The 18144-nt window shown below is 34.6% G+C and overlaps 1 protein-coding gene and 1 long non-coding RNA gene across 8 annotated transcripts; one reads left to right on the forward strand and one right to left on the reverse strand.

Annotated features, from left to right (window-relative positions):
• Nucleotides 1-618: 618 nt before the first annotated feature.
• si:dkeyp-75b4.8 lies at nt 619-16673 on the forward strand. The gene is made up of 5 exons (XM_087236725.1): nt 619-707; nt 3377-3533; nt 3622-3726; nt 15914-16103; nt 16206-16673. Exons 2-5 carry the CDS (start codon nt 3389-3391, stop codon nt 16312-16314), a joined length of 549 nt encoding a protein of 182 aa, XP_087092851.1. The 5' UTR covers nt 619-707; nt 3377-3388; the 3' UTR covers nt 16315-16673.
• On the reverse strand, nt 6152-15076 carry LOC101884122 (uncharacterized). 7 transcript variants are annotated; one of them, XR_015476268.1, is made up of 8 exons: nt 15003-15076; nt 13749-13848; nt 13249-13384; nt 11734-11910; nt 10096-10188; nt 6934-7426; nt 6310-6878; nt 6152-6260 (listed from the first exon to the last, which is right to left on the reverse strand). It is a non-coding gene; the product is annotated as an uncharacterized LOC101884122 (long non-coding RNA). The 7 variants fall into 7 exon arrangements; XR_015476270.1 differs by lacking the exon at nt 6152-6260 and having other exon boundaries at nt 6556-6870; XR_015476269.1 differs by lacking the exon at nt 6152-6260 and having other exon boundaries at nt 6556-6868; nt 6930-7426.
• Nucleotides 16674-18144: the final 1471 nt, after the last annotated feature.

An 18144-nucleotide genomic window follows, 5' to 3' on the forward strand; every position in this document is an offset into this window, starting at 1 on the left:
TTAATTGTTTTATACTGAAACTAGGGATATAGGGAAGCGGGCAATGTGTTGGTGACCCCTGCTCTACATCATGGTGACACATTTAAAATTTAAAAATCAAAAAGGTACATACACATAAAACAAATCTCACTTTTATTGCAGTTTTTTTCAATCTGCAGTATTATCATGACAGAATGTAAGTTGTTTAAGGAAGTATAAAAAGGAAAAATGTGAAATAGCCTACTCAAATGTAATTTTCATCCAGTTTTGTCGCTATAAAATTAACCTGAACAAGCAACTTTTAAAATTTTACCCATTGAGTGTTTGCCAGTGTTTTAATGCATTTGATGATGCCAGAGTTTTTATTTTTACAGTAACTGAAGATGATGATCAGTTCATTCATTAATCTCCTTTAGCCGCACATTTATAATACAACATACCAATTTAAGTTTCTTCTCACAACCAACAAAGCCACAGCATACACTCTTTTCCATGATAGTAAATAAAGTAACGACGGATTAATTAAAACTTAAATCACAATAGAGCTTAATATATACATGACAGTGTGTAGTACTTATTTTTCCTCACCCTAAGGCATGCAAACTATGTATCTTAAGGTCACATTCCACTTCATGGCAACAGAAAGCAGCGTTCATAAAGATAAACAGGTAGAGTGAGTCTTGACTTCTGTCATTTAGGTTTTACCGATTGGGAGAATCAACACACAGGTAAGAATAATTTAGATAACAACACCTGTTTAAATTCTTTTTCACTCTTATTTTGTGATGACAAAAGCATGGCAAAAGCCTATTTTAAGTAAGGCGAAACCAATATTGCATTAAAATGGTTTAATGATTAAATTAAATCTGCATTACATTTATTTAAGGGTAATTCAGTAGTTCAAATAAACAGATATTAAATAATTTGCCAAACAGAAGGCTACCCAATCTTTACATACATGTGAGAAATTTTGGTGGATACACAGTGTATGTTTTGTCTGAATGTCTGTCGAATAGTTTCAGTTTTAGCTCACGATCACAACTGAGACTTCAGTGCAGGTTTCAAAATCAAATAATTCATGTGGAGTATTTTATCACAGTAGATGATTAATACATATTTTGGATTTGTAAAATAAAATTTTGCCTATAATTATAATTAGAAAAACCTTTTTTTAAGGTTTTGACAGATTTGTTCTTTCTTTCGTTCATTTCATTCCTAACATACTTGCAACACAATGAAGCATTGAAAAGAGGCCATTGTCATTTAAACTTAGACACAACAATAATATGCATGTATTTTTGTTATTAAAAATTATGGATGATTTACAATGTAGGGTTAATCATTTCTATGGTTATAAATACACATGAAGAATGCTCAATATAGTTGACCAATATGACCTACACTCATCGGCCACTTTATTAGGTACACCTTACTAGTACCGGGTTGGACCTACTATTGCTTTCAGAACTGCCTTAATCCTTCGTGGCATAGATTCAATAAGGTACTAGAAATATTCCTCAGAGATTTTGATTCATATTGACATGATAGCACCACGCAGTTGCTGCAGATTTGTTGGCTGCACATCCATGATGCAAATCTCCTGTTCCACCACATCCCAAAGGTGCTCTATTGGTTTGAGATCTGGTGACTGTGGAGGCCATTTGAGTACAGTGAACTCATTGTCATGTTCCAGAAACCAGTCTGAGATGATTCAAATTCTGACCCTATACCATCCGAAAGTTGCAGCAGAAATCAAGACTCATCAGACCAGGCAACGTTTTTCCAATCTTCTATTGTCCAATTTTGGTGAGCCTGTACGAATTGTAGCCTCAGTTTCCTTTTCTTAGCTGACAGGAGTGACACCCGGTGCGGTCTTCTGCTGCTGTAGCCCATCTGCTTCAAGGTTCAATGTGTTGTAGCGAGAGGTTATTTGAGTTACTGTTGCCTTTCTTTCAGCTTGAACCAGTCTGGCCATTCTCCTCTGACATCTGGCATCAACAAGGCATTTGCACCCGCATAACTACATGGTTGTGTGTGAAAATCCCAGTAGATCAGCAGTTTCTGAAATACTCAGACCAAGCTGTCTGGCACCAACAGCCATGCCTCGTTCAAAGTTACTTAAATCACCTTTCTTCCTCATTCTGATGCTCAGTTTGAACTGCAGCAGATCATCTTGACCAGGGCTGCGTCCGAAACCGCATACTTCCATACTACATAGTACGCTAAAATCAGTATACGAGCCGAGTAGTATGTCCGAATTCATAGAATTCGAAAAACAGTATGCGAGAAGATGACTTACTACTTCCGGCGAGATTCTAAAGTGCGCATCCCATGCACGCTGCGCTATCCCATGATGCCCGGCGAGAGAATTCATGAATGGGAGAAAAGTGACGCAATTGACGCATGTAGGTCACGTGACCATGACAAAATGGCAGATGTAGTAAGTATGAATTCCATTCATACTTTTCACGTTCATACTGTATAGAACGTACTTTTCTAACGACCAAGTAGTGCGTTTAAATTTAAATGCAGTACCTACTGAGTAGTAGGCGGTTTCGGACGCAGCCCATGTCTGTCACGTTAGCAAGATCAAACGGGAACAAAAAGGTGCGGATCCAAGTGCAGTTTGTTTACAATGTGCATCAAACAGAAAAACAAGGTGTTTAAGGTACAAAGTAACAAATAAACGACAAAACCAGAAACTAAATCAGAGACGAGGCTCAGGAAAAACAAACTCAAACAATTAAACTTAACTAGAAAACAGACGAGACAAATAACACACGAACTAGACTATAGCCAGATACGGGAACAAGATCAAGAACAACAACTCAGAATAACAGACTTACTGGAACTGGAGACAAGAAAGACAAACAACGCAGTGACAACAGAGGTGGAATGGTCGTATAAATAGTCCAGGAAATTAACAGAAAACATGAACAGCTGTGAGCCAATCAGTGTACGTGGAGCGGGTGTAATGTGCGTGGTATGTATGGACTTGTAGTCTTTTGGGCGCTGGAGTTAATTCTCAAAGTCCGTGAACTACAGCGCCCTCAGGTGGTCACTGACAGTCATGACAATGTCTACATGCCTAAATGCATTGAGTTGGATAATTAGACATTTGCATTAACGAGCAGTTGGACAGGTGTACCTAATAAAGTGACCGGCAAATCAGGTTAAACAATTAATATGACATGTCAAAATACAAACAAAAAGTACCTAATTTTATTTGACTAGTTATTATAAAAGTAGTAGTAACATTATTTTTTTAATAATCTACAAATAAATAATGCATATAAAACATCATACGCATTGTTTATACATAGGTGGTAAAAAAGAAAGAATTTGTATTGTCAAATATATTCAATATCATACATTTAGTCACATATTATTTTGTCAGATTCAGAATCAGATGGCTTGCTCTGATGAATCTGGCTCCAAATCCCCACCACCTTCATACAGTAACATGGATGAGATTCCTCTTTATGACGAGATAATCCCTCCACCGCCAACCATCAAAACTCCTGCCACACCACCGCCTGCCTACAATGAGCCCAGTAAGAGCTGCAGCTGCTGAGGTCCAAGCTTATGTCTGGTTTACGTCAAAATTAATTGCTTATATTAATATATTTTGTATATTTATAGACATTCCTCAAGGGATTCCATTAAACACATGTACAGGGGGACCAAACCCTTATCCCATCCTAAACCAGCCCACTCAAATAGCAGCGGTGACACAACAACAACAAGGTGGGTGCAGTTCAATCAATGATTAATTGATTAACTCAGAACATAATATATATGAATTGTATATTTATACATGTGTAAAAGAATGCAAATTAGTGTAGTGATAATTGGATTTATCACATATATTAACATCAATATTTTTGTATTGATATTAATATTGATATATTATACTCTCATGTGAGGCTAAAATATCAGTATTAATACTACTTTTTTAATACTATATTTTTAAAATATTGATGTTAATATTTGTGATAAATCCAATTATTACTACATATAAGTACTGTGCACAGTACTGTATATGTACATTTTACTGTGTCTTTGCATGAAATACACCCGAATGACATATTCCAACAATGCATAAACCATATTTTGGATTTTTGTACATTAGGCTTATACGACAACATAATAACCTTCTATTTTAATGGTTGTTATAGTTTTAACAGATTTGTTTTTCATTCCTAACATACTTCGGTGGTAACGCAATATTATAAAACCTAAACATTGTATATAATGCATTGTTCACCGTTTGTAGAGAATTAGGGCTGAGTTTTTAATTTGTTTTCGCATTACTTAAGTTAATACATATACATATAACAAAAATGGCTACTACTCACTGTAAAAAAGTCAAAACTTAAACATACTTTAACAGTTTTCAGTAATTCAATTAAAACAACATAATATTTTTAGGTTGATATTTTTAGTCCTCTAGAAATCCTGAATTCTTTCAAATGGGTTGAAACCATTGAATTAACTTACAATTATTTGAAACAAAAATTCGATCCCATGTTTGTCTCTTTTTGACCCAAGATAGTCGATTAAAACAGATTGTATTAATCAGGAGAAGTTTCACTTTCATGTTAATATTGTGTATTACCAAACTCTTTGTGTAACTCCAAAATGGGACTCTGGGCCAACCAGCTGATAGGACTAGAATCTAAAATCAGAGACAGCACGCTCCACAAGATGGCAGCAACTGACTGTTTCTTTAGATTTGTTGAGATCATAGGTTCAGAAACACTGCTGTTTGTAGTTTGATATTGTAATTATGTATTTAACCCCTTTGAAATATTTCGTTGCACAAACACACTGGCAAAGTTCCAGAGCTTTAAATGGCCAGTGCCGTCAAAATTGTCACTCACCCTCAAGATACAAGTTTCTTTCTAGCCAAACAAACAGCCTACTGGTAGACTTTATTTTGTTAAAATAATAATAATAATATTATACAATATTTAAAATTAACAATTCAACTTAATCTACTATGATTATATAAATGCAGGCTACTTACAAGTTTCTTTTGGAAATGAAAACACGTGCATGTTAGATGGTGCTTTACCGGCATTTAATTTAGTATGTCATTGCGCATGCGTGCTTATGTCTTCATGCCTGGCATAAATCCTGGCAATATTGCACTTACAAATATATATATATATATATATATATATATATATATATATATATATATATATATATATATATATATATATATATATATATATAGTGAAAGTAACCACATAAACAATTTTTTTTTAGATGTGCTGACAACCGTTTGCATAATGACATGTTTGATCCTCTTTAACCATAGGTATAAACACTAAATATCGCATACGGATCCTGAGCATGTGTCAATACCGCCACTATATGTGTACAATGCAGTGCTCCCAGGACAAATGTCATTCAATTGTACTTAGTCAATACCAAAGCCAATCTGAAGATGCTGGATTTTTGCGCTGAGTAAGGATGTAGTAAACAAAGAAAACAAAGCATAAAGGCATAACATTTCATAGGTAAGATTTTACGATGTTACAAACTTTTGTGCTCAACAAGTTGGGTTACTGATGATAATAGTCACTTACTGCACTGACCATAAGGCAAAGTAGCACCAACTTGCACTAAATTCTAGGCTTATTCTAGTTTTGTTGAATAAAATCAGCAAACAATGTAAATGAAACATGACAACAATGCTGCGGTGCCAGAAACTTGTATTATTGTTGGCTAAGTTAAGAAACAGCCAGTTTTTGAAGTAACCAAAAAGGGTGCCTGATAACATAACAGTGCCTGCTCCTCAATGTGCATAGTGTCCACCCTAAATTATTAAATGCAATACAATACAATTACAAATCTTATATCATTTCGATCAGAAAGTTGGATGTGCACATTGTACACACGCGTCAATCAATCAATCAAGCCTTTATTTGCACTCATTCACAAACGAATCGCTTTTTGCATTAGAATGAAAAGTAAAAGCAGAAGGGTGTGTATGTGTGTGGGACATGTATTAGATCAAATTTAACAGGGAGGGAGGATAATACATTTCCATTCACTCAAACACATGCTCTTTAATGACAATGCCGTGCAGCCATGTATCGATCGATGTAGAAAAGTGATTTAAAATTATAATTTTCAAAGTTTAAAAAAATATATGCATACTGAACACACTGAAAAAAATGATTCATTGGATTTACTTAATTTTTTTAAGGCAAGCTGTTGCAAATAATTGAATTGGGTTAAGTTTAAGCAAACAATTTTAGTTGGATTTACTCAATTTATATGTGTTGGATTTAAACAATCAAATTAGGTTGGATTTACTCAATTTATATGTGTTGGATTTAAACAATCAAATTAGGTTGGATTTACTCAATTTATATGTGTTGGATTTAAACAATCAAATTAGGTTGGATTTAATCAATTTTATTTAGTTACATTTATCCAATGAAATTCATTTAGTTCACTATAATTTATATATGTAATTCCTACTTACATCTATTTATTTTTGATGTCTAAAATGAACATTAAACTGCTTGCAAATACACTTTGAAATGACATTTGACCACATTTGTTTTGAATTCATTTTAATGACTTTTTAAGATGCATTTTTTAACAAAACATAAATCACTGCCTATAAATGCTTTAGCAGCACACCATAAAACAATAAACAGTTTGTACAGCACATTTAATTTAAACCAACACATTAAAGAAAACTATATGAAGTCTTAGAGCAAACTGCAATCCTTATGATACACACACCCCAATACACAAAATAATCAACTAATTAACTTAAAAAATTAACTCAACATATTGAGCAAGTACAAGTTGTATGAAATGGAATAAATACAAAGTTTATAGAATGCACATGCTCTCTCTCTCTCTCTCTCTCTCTCTCTCACACACACACACACACACACACACACACACACGCGCGCACGCACGCACGCACGCACACACACGCGCACACACGCGCACACACACACACACCATTTAAAACAAGTTCCTACAGCTAATTAATTTTGCACACAAAGAAAACTGAATTCACTTATTAAACAATTCCTACACTAAACTGCAATTTGTATATGATATACATTTGGTTGTTGAGCATTTATCAACACTTCAATGCTTAAAATTACAGTATCACACTGTTTTCCAGTATGAGAACCTTTGAGGAGAGCTTGTCAGAGTTCATTTGCACAAGTACTTTTTGGGCAAACTCCAAATAGTATTTGAGTTCTTTTGGGTAGGCCAAATCAAGCACATAAATTGCCCCCAACATCAGTGCACAGGCTTGTGCAACAGATTTTATCTGTTCAATAATCACTGTTCCATCCACAACGATGCCAATGTCCTCATAATCTCCTCTTTCCTTTTTGATGACACATATGGCCATGGTGGTGTTTGTCAGGTCCTTCAAAAATTCTTCTTTTTGGTTGCTCTATATTTAAATAAAAAGAAACCATTATTAGACATTGTTTTTGAAACATATTTTGTAAAAAGTCAGAAGAAATCAAATGTAAATAAAACCAAAACCTTAACGGCCCTCCCCACACCCACATTGATACCTGTGAAATATTATAACCAATCATTTATGATTGCATATTGGCGAACATATATTTGAGCATGATCTGCAAGTACGACTTCTTCACAATTATTTACAGGGTTTATTCAGGTTTTATCAAGGTAAATTTAAGATCTTTTAAGACTAACTAAAAAGAATTTTGGAAAAAATAATTGAAAGGCAAACAATACAGTAATATGTTGAAAACCAAATATAATGTCAAGGAAGCATTATTGCATTATTATTTAAATAATATTACCCAAGATTTAAGGCTTGAAAACCACAGATTTGGCCACTTGAATGTGGAAATACCTTCTGATCAGACCCACTGTATATCAATATACCTGGTCATAATTGTTCACCTTAACCCTTCTGTATTATTTAAATTTACTACCCTTTCCTTATGTTAGTTGCTGGTTTTTTTGCCCCATTGACTTCCATTATAACATTTTTTGGATGCAAATCCATGACAGCATGTAATCACGCATTGTTGATGGTTTTCTTCCCTTTTCGGTAGATGTATATTTTGTCATTTTTACTGTTGATGGTTTTTACTTACACACACACACACACACACACACACACACACACACACACACACACACACACACACACACACACACACACACACACACACACACACACACACACACACACACACACACACACACACAAACAATACTCCGTATAACTCTATATAAAAACCACAAACCTTTGCAATGTTTTGCTCTGCAACTGATGATCAACTATAAAAATGACAAATTTTACCTTTTCCTAACAAGAAAAACCAATAGAGATCGAAAATATTCAATATACTGTCATGACCTTGCAATTAAAGAATATTGTTATAATGGAAGTCAATGAGGCAAAATCAGCCACAAACATAACAAAAGAGTAATACATTTGCCCAGAGTGTATTGTTGAGGTTTTTAAAAATTTAAAAGCATTTTCCCAAAATATGAGTAAAAATAACATGTCACCAAAAATCATTTCATGCGCTCAAACAAAGAAATCTGTCGCAAAATTAATATCCTCAACAGCACACAAGGCTTAAGAATAATTATGCACAAGTAAAATAAACATCAGCGAATGAAATTCAGTAGAAATGTCACACCTTGATGCAAAATTTAAGACTTTTTATGACCTTAAATTGTAAACATCTAATTTAATACTTAAGACTTTTCAAAGACCCACAGGACCTCTGCAAATAATAAAAAAAAAGTACAATAATAAAACAAATTTAATTGGACAAATTAATAGACATGTATATTTATTTAATTAGTATTTTTACGTGTCATTAATTAAACCAAAATAATTCAAATATATTAAGTATATTTTAAATTTATAAGTAAATATACAAATTTAAAACTTGAATTCATACTTTAAAAAAAACGTCATGTTTCATTATTAGATTAAACATTTTTGAAGAATTATTCAGCGATACATTTTTGATTGTTAGTACGGCCACCCATTGACCTAAAAATGTAATTCAAGTCAAGTTGCTTTTAAACAGTAATTTTAATCTTAACATAAACATAAATTTTCTCTTTTTTGGAAAAAAGTGGTTTACTTGTAATTCTGTGACTATTTGTTAGAAATAATAATACTGTTTAGAAAGACTAAAACAGGGGTGTCCAAACTCCTTCTTGGAGGGCCAGTGTTCTGCCGATTTTAGCTCATCCTTGCAGGTGTGTTGAGGCAAGATAGTTTATAGATCACCAGGTAAGAGCTTGATTAGCTAGCATAGGTGTGTCTAATTGGAATTGGAACTAAACTTAGCAGGACACAGGCCCTCCAGGACCAAGCTTGGACACCCCTGGGCTAAACAATGAATATTTCTGGGGTCAAACACAGATCTGAACCCAATGCTGAGAACGTCAAAGGATTAAGAAACATATGCAACTTTTAATCATTTAGTATTTTTAGGCATACTAATATTAGGCACATATATTGCGATTTTCAAAAAGTATTTCATCGCTTTGTAAATGTTTATTATTACCATTTGTTGAGTCTCCCAATACTATTTGATATAGTCAAGCGATGTGATGTCACACTCAACAAGCTGATAGTTTTCTCACGGTTCAATAACAGTGTGTATTACCATTACAATGCAAGAGTTTGAGGCAAAAGATAATAGGTTGCTCTTACGCGTGTAGTGACCAATGGCATTTTTTTTAACTTCATGTACAAATATATGGAAATAGAAAGCATTTGAAAAAAGAAAAAAGCCATTGACATACAGTGAAAACACTATTTTCAAATTCTTTAAAATTATTAATTTTGTTTTTGAGATATTAAAATATTTTGTTCATTGTTCTATTCATACTTTTGCATTGAATTAGTATGCAACTTACTTGCACGAATCTAGCAAGTGTTTGTGCAGCGCAATGTGATTTGAATAGACCATAATGTGTTCAACATTAGGTTCACCTATTAATTCAAATATGGCACTCAAAAAAGTTTGTTTGTCTCATTGGCCACTGTAACCCCACCCTCAGTTCTTTCTTATAGCCCAGGTGCAAGCACTAGTACTATGATGCACTCACCATGTATTCTTTCACCAGGCATGCCTCATCCTCACCAAGGTAAGTAAAGAGAGCTTAAAGAATAGACGCTCTTTTGACATGGACATCGGTTGTCTGTAAATAATACAAATTTGATTAGTTAAATACATAAATGACAAATTGGAAAACGTTAAGAAATGTATTAGATTAGATTAAACTTTATTGTCATTACACATGTACAAGTACAATGCAATGAAAATCAGTTTATAAAGTGCAGATATAGAAAAACTTTAGTGATATTTACAGATGGATGTACTATCAACATTATATACAGGTTGTATTAGCTATGAACAGAGATTTAAAATAAATTATTATATGTACAGGTTGCTATTAATAATCAGAAGTGTACAGATAGATAAACAATTACAAGTGTACAGTATATGTATAGTTCAAATGAATGAATCAGTCTAATATAGTGCAATGAATGTGTAATTTTTAAATGTGCAAATGTTAAATAGTGCAATGATAATGAAGAGTACAAGTTATGAGGACAGTGGGGGTGTATTAGGAGGGCAAAATAATTAGTGGGGGATAGAGTTAAAAAAGGTACAGCTCTGAGGAAAGTGCTGTTCCTTAAGGCTGATTTATACTTCTGCGTCAAACGCACGCCAATGCTACGGCGCTGATGCATAGCCCTTCGCCGTGGCCGTCGGCGTCGCTGACGTGTACCTCTCAAAAAATGTAACTACACATCGAAACGACGCGTAGCGCAAGCTCTGTGATTGGTCGGCTTGGTAGTGGCCAAGTGGACAGATGATGTATCTCCTCCCTGTAGGGCGTCTCATCATTATTGCTGATTAGACCAATCACTGTGGTGTCATCTGCAAATTTGATGATGTTGGATCTATTCACAGGCCTACAGTTGATAGTAAAAAAAGAAGTAGAGGAAGAGGCTCAGCACACAGCCCTGTGGTACACCAGGGTTAAGTGTGAAGATGGTGGAGCAGATGTGGCCTGATCTAACATTCTGAGGCCTTTTAGTCAGAAAGTACATAATCCAGTTGCAGAGAGACGTGTCGATATCCAGGTCTCTAAGTTTAATCATTAACTAATGCCGAGTTCAGACTGCATGATTTTGAAAGTAGTCGTTGCTGCTTTATTTTCACTGCAAGATGGATCGGCGACAGGGACTTGAACATTGCATGACTTTACAATAGGAAGAATCGCCGACAACTTCGTCTAAACTACGTCTCACAACCCAAAAACCATCTGTTTGACCAGGCCGTGGATTAATGCTAATATTGCAAATAATGTTAAATTTCTTACACAGACCAATCATTTCACTTTACAGGACCTTCATCAGGAGCCATGGCTTTAGATTTGGACTTTATTCTTAAACTGAAAAACCCATCCTCATTCGCTGCCATTATTTGAATCACCATGTACCACGGATTCAGCTAAAAATCATCAGCAGTGTTATATTAACATTAAGTTAAATAAATACTAATTTATTTTCTTCTCGGCTTAATCCCTTTATTAATCTGGGGTCGCCACAGCGAAATGAACCGCCAACTTATCCAGCATGTTTTACACAGCGGATGCCCTTCCAGCTGCAAACCATCACTGGGAAACATCCATACACTTTCATTTACACACATACACTACGACAATTTAACTTACCCAATTCCCCTATACCGCATGTCTTTGGACTTGTGGGGGAAACCGGAGCACCCGGAGGAAACCCATGCGAACGCTGGGAGAACATGCAGACTCCACACAGAAATGCCAACAGATCCAGTCGAGAATCGAACTAGCGATCTTCTTGCTGTGAGGTGAGAGCACTTCCCACTGTGCCACCTGTTAAATAAATATATTTTTAAAAATAAAAAGAATTAATAACTGAAACCAGCTCAAATGTTATCGATTATTTATGTCATATGCCATGTCCGGAATAAAACACGTTACCGTAATGTACAATTGTTAGTCATTTGAGACTCCTTTATTACAGCACTCCCACAAGTTTCTCTCTTGCTTTCACAAATAAAATTATACATATTTAATGTATATCCATTATTAATAGCCTATCTAAGTTTTGCCCAGCTAGCGAAACCTGCAGGTAAAGGTAGCCTATAAGCATATTTTTTTCAGTGCATGCATTGACTGCATCGTCAAATACATAGAATATAAGTATGTTTGTGGCATGATAAGCATAGACATGAGCATTATTCAGAACATAGCCTATATATTTATTTTTAAAATGTTATATTTAGAAATTAAAACTATATTAAATTTCAACTTGCAGTAATAATCTAAACATTAAACTTTGCCTCGATGTTGTGCACTTATCCTTTAACACACCTAAATCTGACGATTGTCCCTTACATGTATATTACATTTATAATGATACTCAAATTTATTTAATCAACTGACTGTTTACTTGTGAATAGTTTGTTTAGTTACACTACATTTAAAGTGATTTCTTTTTTTGACTACCTTGTAATTTACCATGCTCAGCCAAGATAAAGACATGTAAAGGCTGATTTATACTTCTGCATCAAATGCACGTGTATGGTGCGGCGCAGCCTGCGCGCAGTCGAATAGCCCTTGCCGTGGCGCATCTCTCCAAAAATGTAACTACACATCGCAACAACACGTAGCGCACGCTCTATTAGTGGGCTTGGTAGCGCTTACATGTGTGGGCGGGGTTGAGAGCCACGCCAACCCATTGGAGCGAGTGTTTACAAGTGTAGAGTCCCATGAAATAGCTCCAGGTGGAAACTGTTGCTTTGTGTTTACCTTATGATTAAAGTTGTTGCATGACTGCCGGCTCCCGCCTCAGAATGAGCGAGTTTTATCTTCTTGTTCATTAAGGTAGTGTTCAGAAAAAACAAAACCCAAGCGAAGAAACTCCATACAGAGGGAACATATAAACCTACTGCTTTTGTAAGTGTTATTGTAGAACAACACAAACAGCGCGCACAAGTATAAGTGCTCAGCTGCACGCAGGGCAGGCGCCGTAGGTCACGCCAATCACTCAACGCAGAAGTACAAACCAGGCTTAAGGCCGAATGTGCATTGTGCAATTTTGAGCCAAATTCTGATGCGACTCTTCTTTGAATCAAATTAAATTTCAACTTTGATATTTGCTGTGCTGTGTTGATGCAATGTACAGGAGGAAAAAAAAAGGTGAATAACCTCTCTTGGTCGGCAGATAGTCGAATCATTTTATGGCAGGTCAAACATTTTGGTCGGCTCTCTTGAGAAAATCACGGAGTTGAATCAAAGTTGAACTCTGTGTTTGTGCTCTTACTGCACCCTAGTACTGTGAAAACTAGGGAAGCAACAATAACATTTAGTCATTCTTCACTTGTCACAAATCTGTTTGAGTTTCTTTGTTCTGATAAACACAACATAAGATCATTTGAAAAATGATGAAAACCGGTAACCATTGACTTCCATAATATGTTTTTCCTACTATGAATGTCAATGATTACTGGTTTCTAACACTCTTCAAAATATTTTGTCTTGTGTTCAACAGATAAAAGAAACTCAAAGGTTTGGAACCATGGAAACATGGTGAGTGAATAGTGAGTAAATTTCCTTTTTTGGGACTATTTAGATTTTTCAGAGCAACATATTCAGTTAAGAAACTATTTACTGTAATGTGTAGTAATAAATGTTTTGCAGTTACTTACCATAAAAATGTTGATGGAAAATTCCAACTGCAGTACTGGACAGAAAATGTGTTTAACCCCTGACCAAGGAACTCAGCAAAGGAAACTTGTTGTACAGTACCTCAAATGAAAGGAAGCACATGATTATAATTTAGGTTCAAAATTCAGCACAAGTAACAACACAACCAACTTCTTAATGAACATATTGTTTACCGATTAATTACATTAGGAAACATTAAGATAAATTACTTATTGAACAAATTGCTGAACGTGATTAATATGATTAAGATAATCGTCACTGCCTGATTGATACGATATAAAGTGGGTCTCAGACCAGACAAAGCACTGCATTAAATTCCATTCTTCAACGCCATGTCTTAAAAATATGTCAATTTATTTTAACCACAATATTTTCCATGAAGTTTTAACGTAGCACTCGTCTGCATGTGTTTTACGTTTGAACAACTAAAGGATTGCTTCAGCTTATTTAAAGAATATTATTTTAGTTAAATTACATTATCGTTGATGTAAAAGGCACTTTATGAATATGGAAAAAGTCACATTAAGTTAACCTTGCGCTGGACGTTTATCGGTGGCTGATAAACACTTGCTGTGAATATAAGTTAGCCCATTAAGAGCATTATAACCCAAAGACATAATTACAGCATCTCACGTAAAAAAAAAATACAGAACTGTATAAATGGACGCCCTTTACGTTAAAAGTTAATGTTACGCCAGTATGGGCACACATTCGACAACCTCCTAAGACAGTCAGTAGTGCCCTAACGCCAGACCAAATCGTTCTATAACAAAATCAGTATGGTACTGTCCGTTCACAACTATCTAAACGCATGTTTAATGTTAACCATAGTAAAAGCCACGGTAAATTCACAAAGGACTGAGCTAACGTTAGCAACGAAGCTTTTTTCGTTTGGAATGGCGGATCACGGACACTGTCGTCACACCAAAGAAAATGCTTATTCTCTTGAAAATAGCCATTCACTTCATTAAAAATATTATATATCAAGTCTACATAACTACATTCTTGCTAAAAAGAATCTTTAATATATTCTGCGACATAAAAGCGAGATTTGTCAAACCGTGTGTAACGTTAACTGTTAGCTTAACTTGCGAGCGCGCTCGACGGCTGGTCGCCGTGAAATTTAAAAACGACCAAAATAGACAGTCCGAACGAGAGACCATTTTATGCGTCTATGTTACCCACAAAGTTTTTTATGTAATAAACAGTCTGGTACAATATAAAATGTGACTTACTGTGCAAATGGATGTACAAAACTCCGGCTCTGGCGTCTTGCTTCAATCTGACTGGATTCTGTAAAACTTCCTTTGGGCTTTGGCGCCGAGGCAACGGAACATAATGCGCATGCGCACAAAGCTAACATAATTTTTTCTAATAGACTTTAATTAATTAATATAGATTGGTTTAAAACACATCTAATTCACTTAAAACCGATTAAAAATAATTTAATAAAATCAACAACTAAATTAAATTGTTTAAAATAAACTAAATTGAATTATGTTTGATTTAATAGAGGGCTAAATCATTTTTTTCAGTGCACCGGGAAAACTAGATATACGTATATGTGTATATATTTATGGCTCTGGATGACCAGGGCTTTACTGCACCTTGGTCCCACGTTTATTTCAAAGGAGCGCTACTCTGTACTAAAATGGAAGCTCTAATGAGGCATTCCTTAAAAATAAACAATAATAGCGTAGGCGATATATCTAATGTAAATATCTATATGCTCTTGAACCATGAACAAAAAGTAAAAAGGTTTCACTCTTTTTAAACTATTTTCTAAAGCTTGCATTTTCACGCCACCAAAAATTAAATGTAAATTTGTAGATTTTATTGTAAGCATTGTGAAAGTTCCCCCCAAACCCACAACAAAAAGTGAACTTTAAATAATGATGCATTCAATTAACTGAAAATAACAGTGAGTCACGTTGGTATCTGCATGTTAATGCAGTCAAATAACTTTTTAAGTGTTTTTTAAAGATTACCAAATGTCTTATACTTGGGACTGACATGTGGGTAATGAAATTCTGAAATAATTTTGAGGTCACCTTACCCTTTTATTTTCTACTGAATGACTGTAAAATCAGAAGTACTGCAAACTGTGTGTGTTGTGTCAACTGATTCTTGTTTTTCTCCCCTGAAGTGTTTGTGCAGCAGTCGGTGAATCCTGTAGCCCCGCAGGTGATCGTGGTTCAGCCACAACAAAGCACTACTTTAGATGACACACCAGCATCCATTGTGTGCAGGTATTGCCATCAGAGCATCGTCACTCATGTGGAGTATAAACCTGGTGTAATTTCATGGCTCATGTGCGTCGTAATAAGTTTCCTTGGGTAAGTGAAGCATTAGTTAAAACGCTCAAATCAATTCACGGCTCTTTTTTTATCTGCCATTTCTTACTGCGTACTGTAAGTCTTCATTCCATTGTTTTACAGGGGCATTTGCGGATGTTGTGTCATCCCATTTTTTGTCAGAGGATTTCTGGACGCCCATCACTCCTGTCCTTTATGCAAAAGGCACATAGGAATTTACACTCGCAAATGACTCTCCAAACTCTTGCAGACACAAATACAAAATATAAAACATCATACTTGCATTAACCAAAATCATTATAGATATCTAATTAACTTTCAAGCAACACTGTATTAAAACAATTATGATGCAAACATATTTGGATTTATTTACAAGTCATAAACCCAGTATGTAAGTTCATTTTAATGTATTCATTTTATTTTTCATTATTTTACAGTCCAGTTCAGCATGTAAATACTGAATAATTATAATTATAGTAACTGTGATAACATCTTATGTAAACTTAACCAATGAGTTACATTATTTACCTAGTAATTTTGTTATAACTACACTGTAAATACATGCTGTAAAATAAAATGCAGCACATTTAATAGCTTATTTTAATCTTGTTCACTGTCACACTGTACAATGTACTTCAATGAAAGCATCAGTGGTGTAAAGTAACAAATTACAAACGCTCAAATTACAGTAATAATCTCAGGAATTGTAAGTAGTTTCTTAAAAAATTACTTTTACTTTTACTTGAGTACATTTTTAGTGCTGTATTCATACTTTTACTCCACTATTTGCTTTTAACCCGCAATCAGTACTTAATTTTTTCTGGTCTACGAGGATTGGCTAAGTAGAAAAATCAGTTCTGTGATTCTTGTCCAATCAAATAGCACACAGTAAGTAAATCACATCATACTGAACAAGCTCAAGACAATAACGCTTCATACATGTAACAAACTGTTTGGAAGTGTCTAAGAAGATGTCCAAAATCCTAAATGAAATTAAATTGTAAATGGCTTTAAACAATCACTAAATGCACTACAGAATATTACGTTTTCACACACATGCACAAATCGCATGCATACACACATATTCATACTCACAACAGATACATTTACTCTACTTGCCCTGCATTTTTGGGCAAGTAATGGTACTTTTACTTGAGTATGATTTTTCTATACTCTTTCCATTGCTGGTAAGCATTAAGGCTATTCCTTAATATAAGAAAATTGTACTAATATTTGTATAAATAAAACTATAATTTCACTTTTTAAACTTTCACTTTACTTTTCACTTTCAAAATGTTTGATGCACCAATGCATTGGACAATAATTGGTATCGGCTGATTAAAGTGATAATCATTGGTTTAAAAACAAATAATTATTAGAGCCAATCATATCCTGACAATCAAAAATCCAGGCTTATTCTTTAGAATGTACCACTATATACATTTTTTGAGAGCGCCTAATAGATCCAAGAAGGTACGATTGACCCGCCCATCCCCTTCCCTAAACCCAATCAACAGTTTTAAAAGGCAATCCAGAAAAAGATTATTGTGTTGTATTGTTTATTTAGTTTTTTTGCTCCTATTTTTGTATTACCTGCTTTCTGGAACCATTCTTCGCTGGACTTGAAGGCTGTCATTGAGGTCAACTCCTCTCTACATCTCTAGGCTGCCAACATACATGGTGTGTTAACTGGATATACTGGTAATAGCAAGAAAGCCATCCATACGGAGGTAATCAGTCAGTTGGTAAGTATGAAAAGGAACAGTGTCAAACCACCACGTAGTGTTCATTTTAAAGACGAAATGCAGCCATATGTACTCCTGGCTACATAATTTGTGATCTCCAGAAATGTATTTAGGAGTTCATTTTTAGAATGAGCCAATGTTGCAACAAAAACATCTCATGTGGAATTAATTTGCATAAACACAGACTTACAGCTCTGCAATATAAAATTAGTAGGCATATTTTAATTTTGACTTTTGAACTTTTAAGTTACCTTTATTTTAAGTTAACTTTAACTTTTGAACTTTACCACATTTATTTAATGTAAAGACTTTCAAAA

This window comes from Danio rerio, chromosome 1 (genome assembly GCF_052040795.2).
Source record: "Danio rerio strain M-AB ecotype USA chromosome 1, GRCz13ab, whole genome shotgun sequence".
NCBI classification, from domain to species: Eukaryota; Metazoa; Chordata; class Actinopteri; order Cypriniformes; family Danionidae; genus Danio; species Danio rerio.

Coding starts and splice junctions, on each gene's coding strand:
- si:dkeyp-75b4.8 (XM_087236725.1), top strand. CDS start 3,389: ATGGCTTGCTCTGATGAATCTGGCTCCAAATCCCCACCACCTTCATAC. Junction 3,727..15,913: donor GGTGACACAACAACAACAAG/GTGGGTGCAGTT, acceptor TCTCCCCTGAAG/TGTTTGTGCAGCAGTCGGTG. Junction 16,104..16,205: donor GTCGTAATAAGTTTCCTTGG/GTAAGTGAAGCA, acceptor ATTGTTTTACAG/GGGCATTTGCGGATGTTGTG.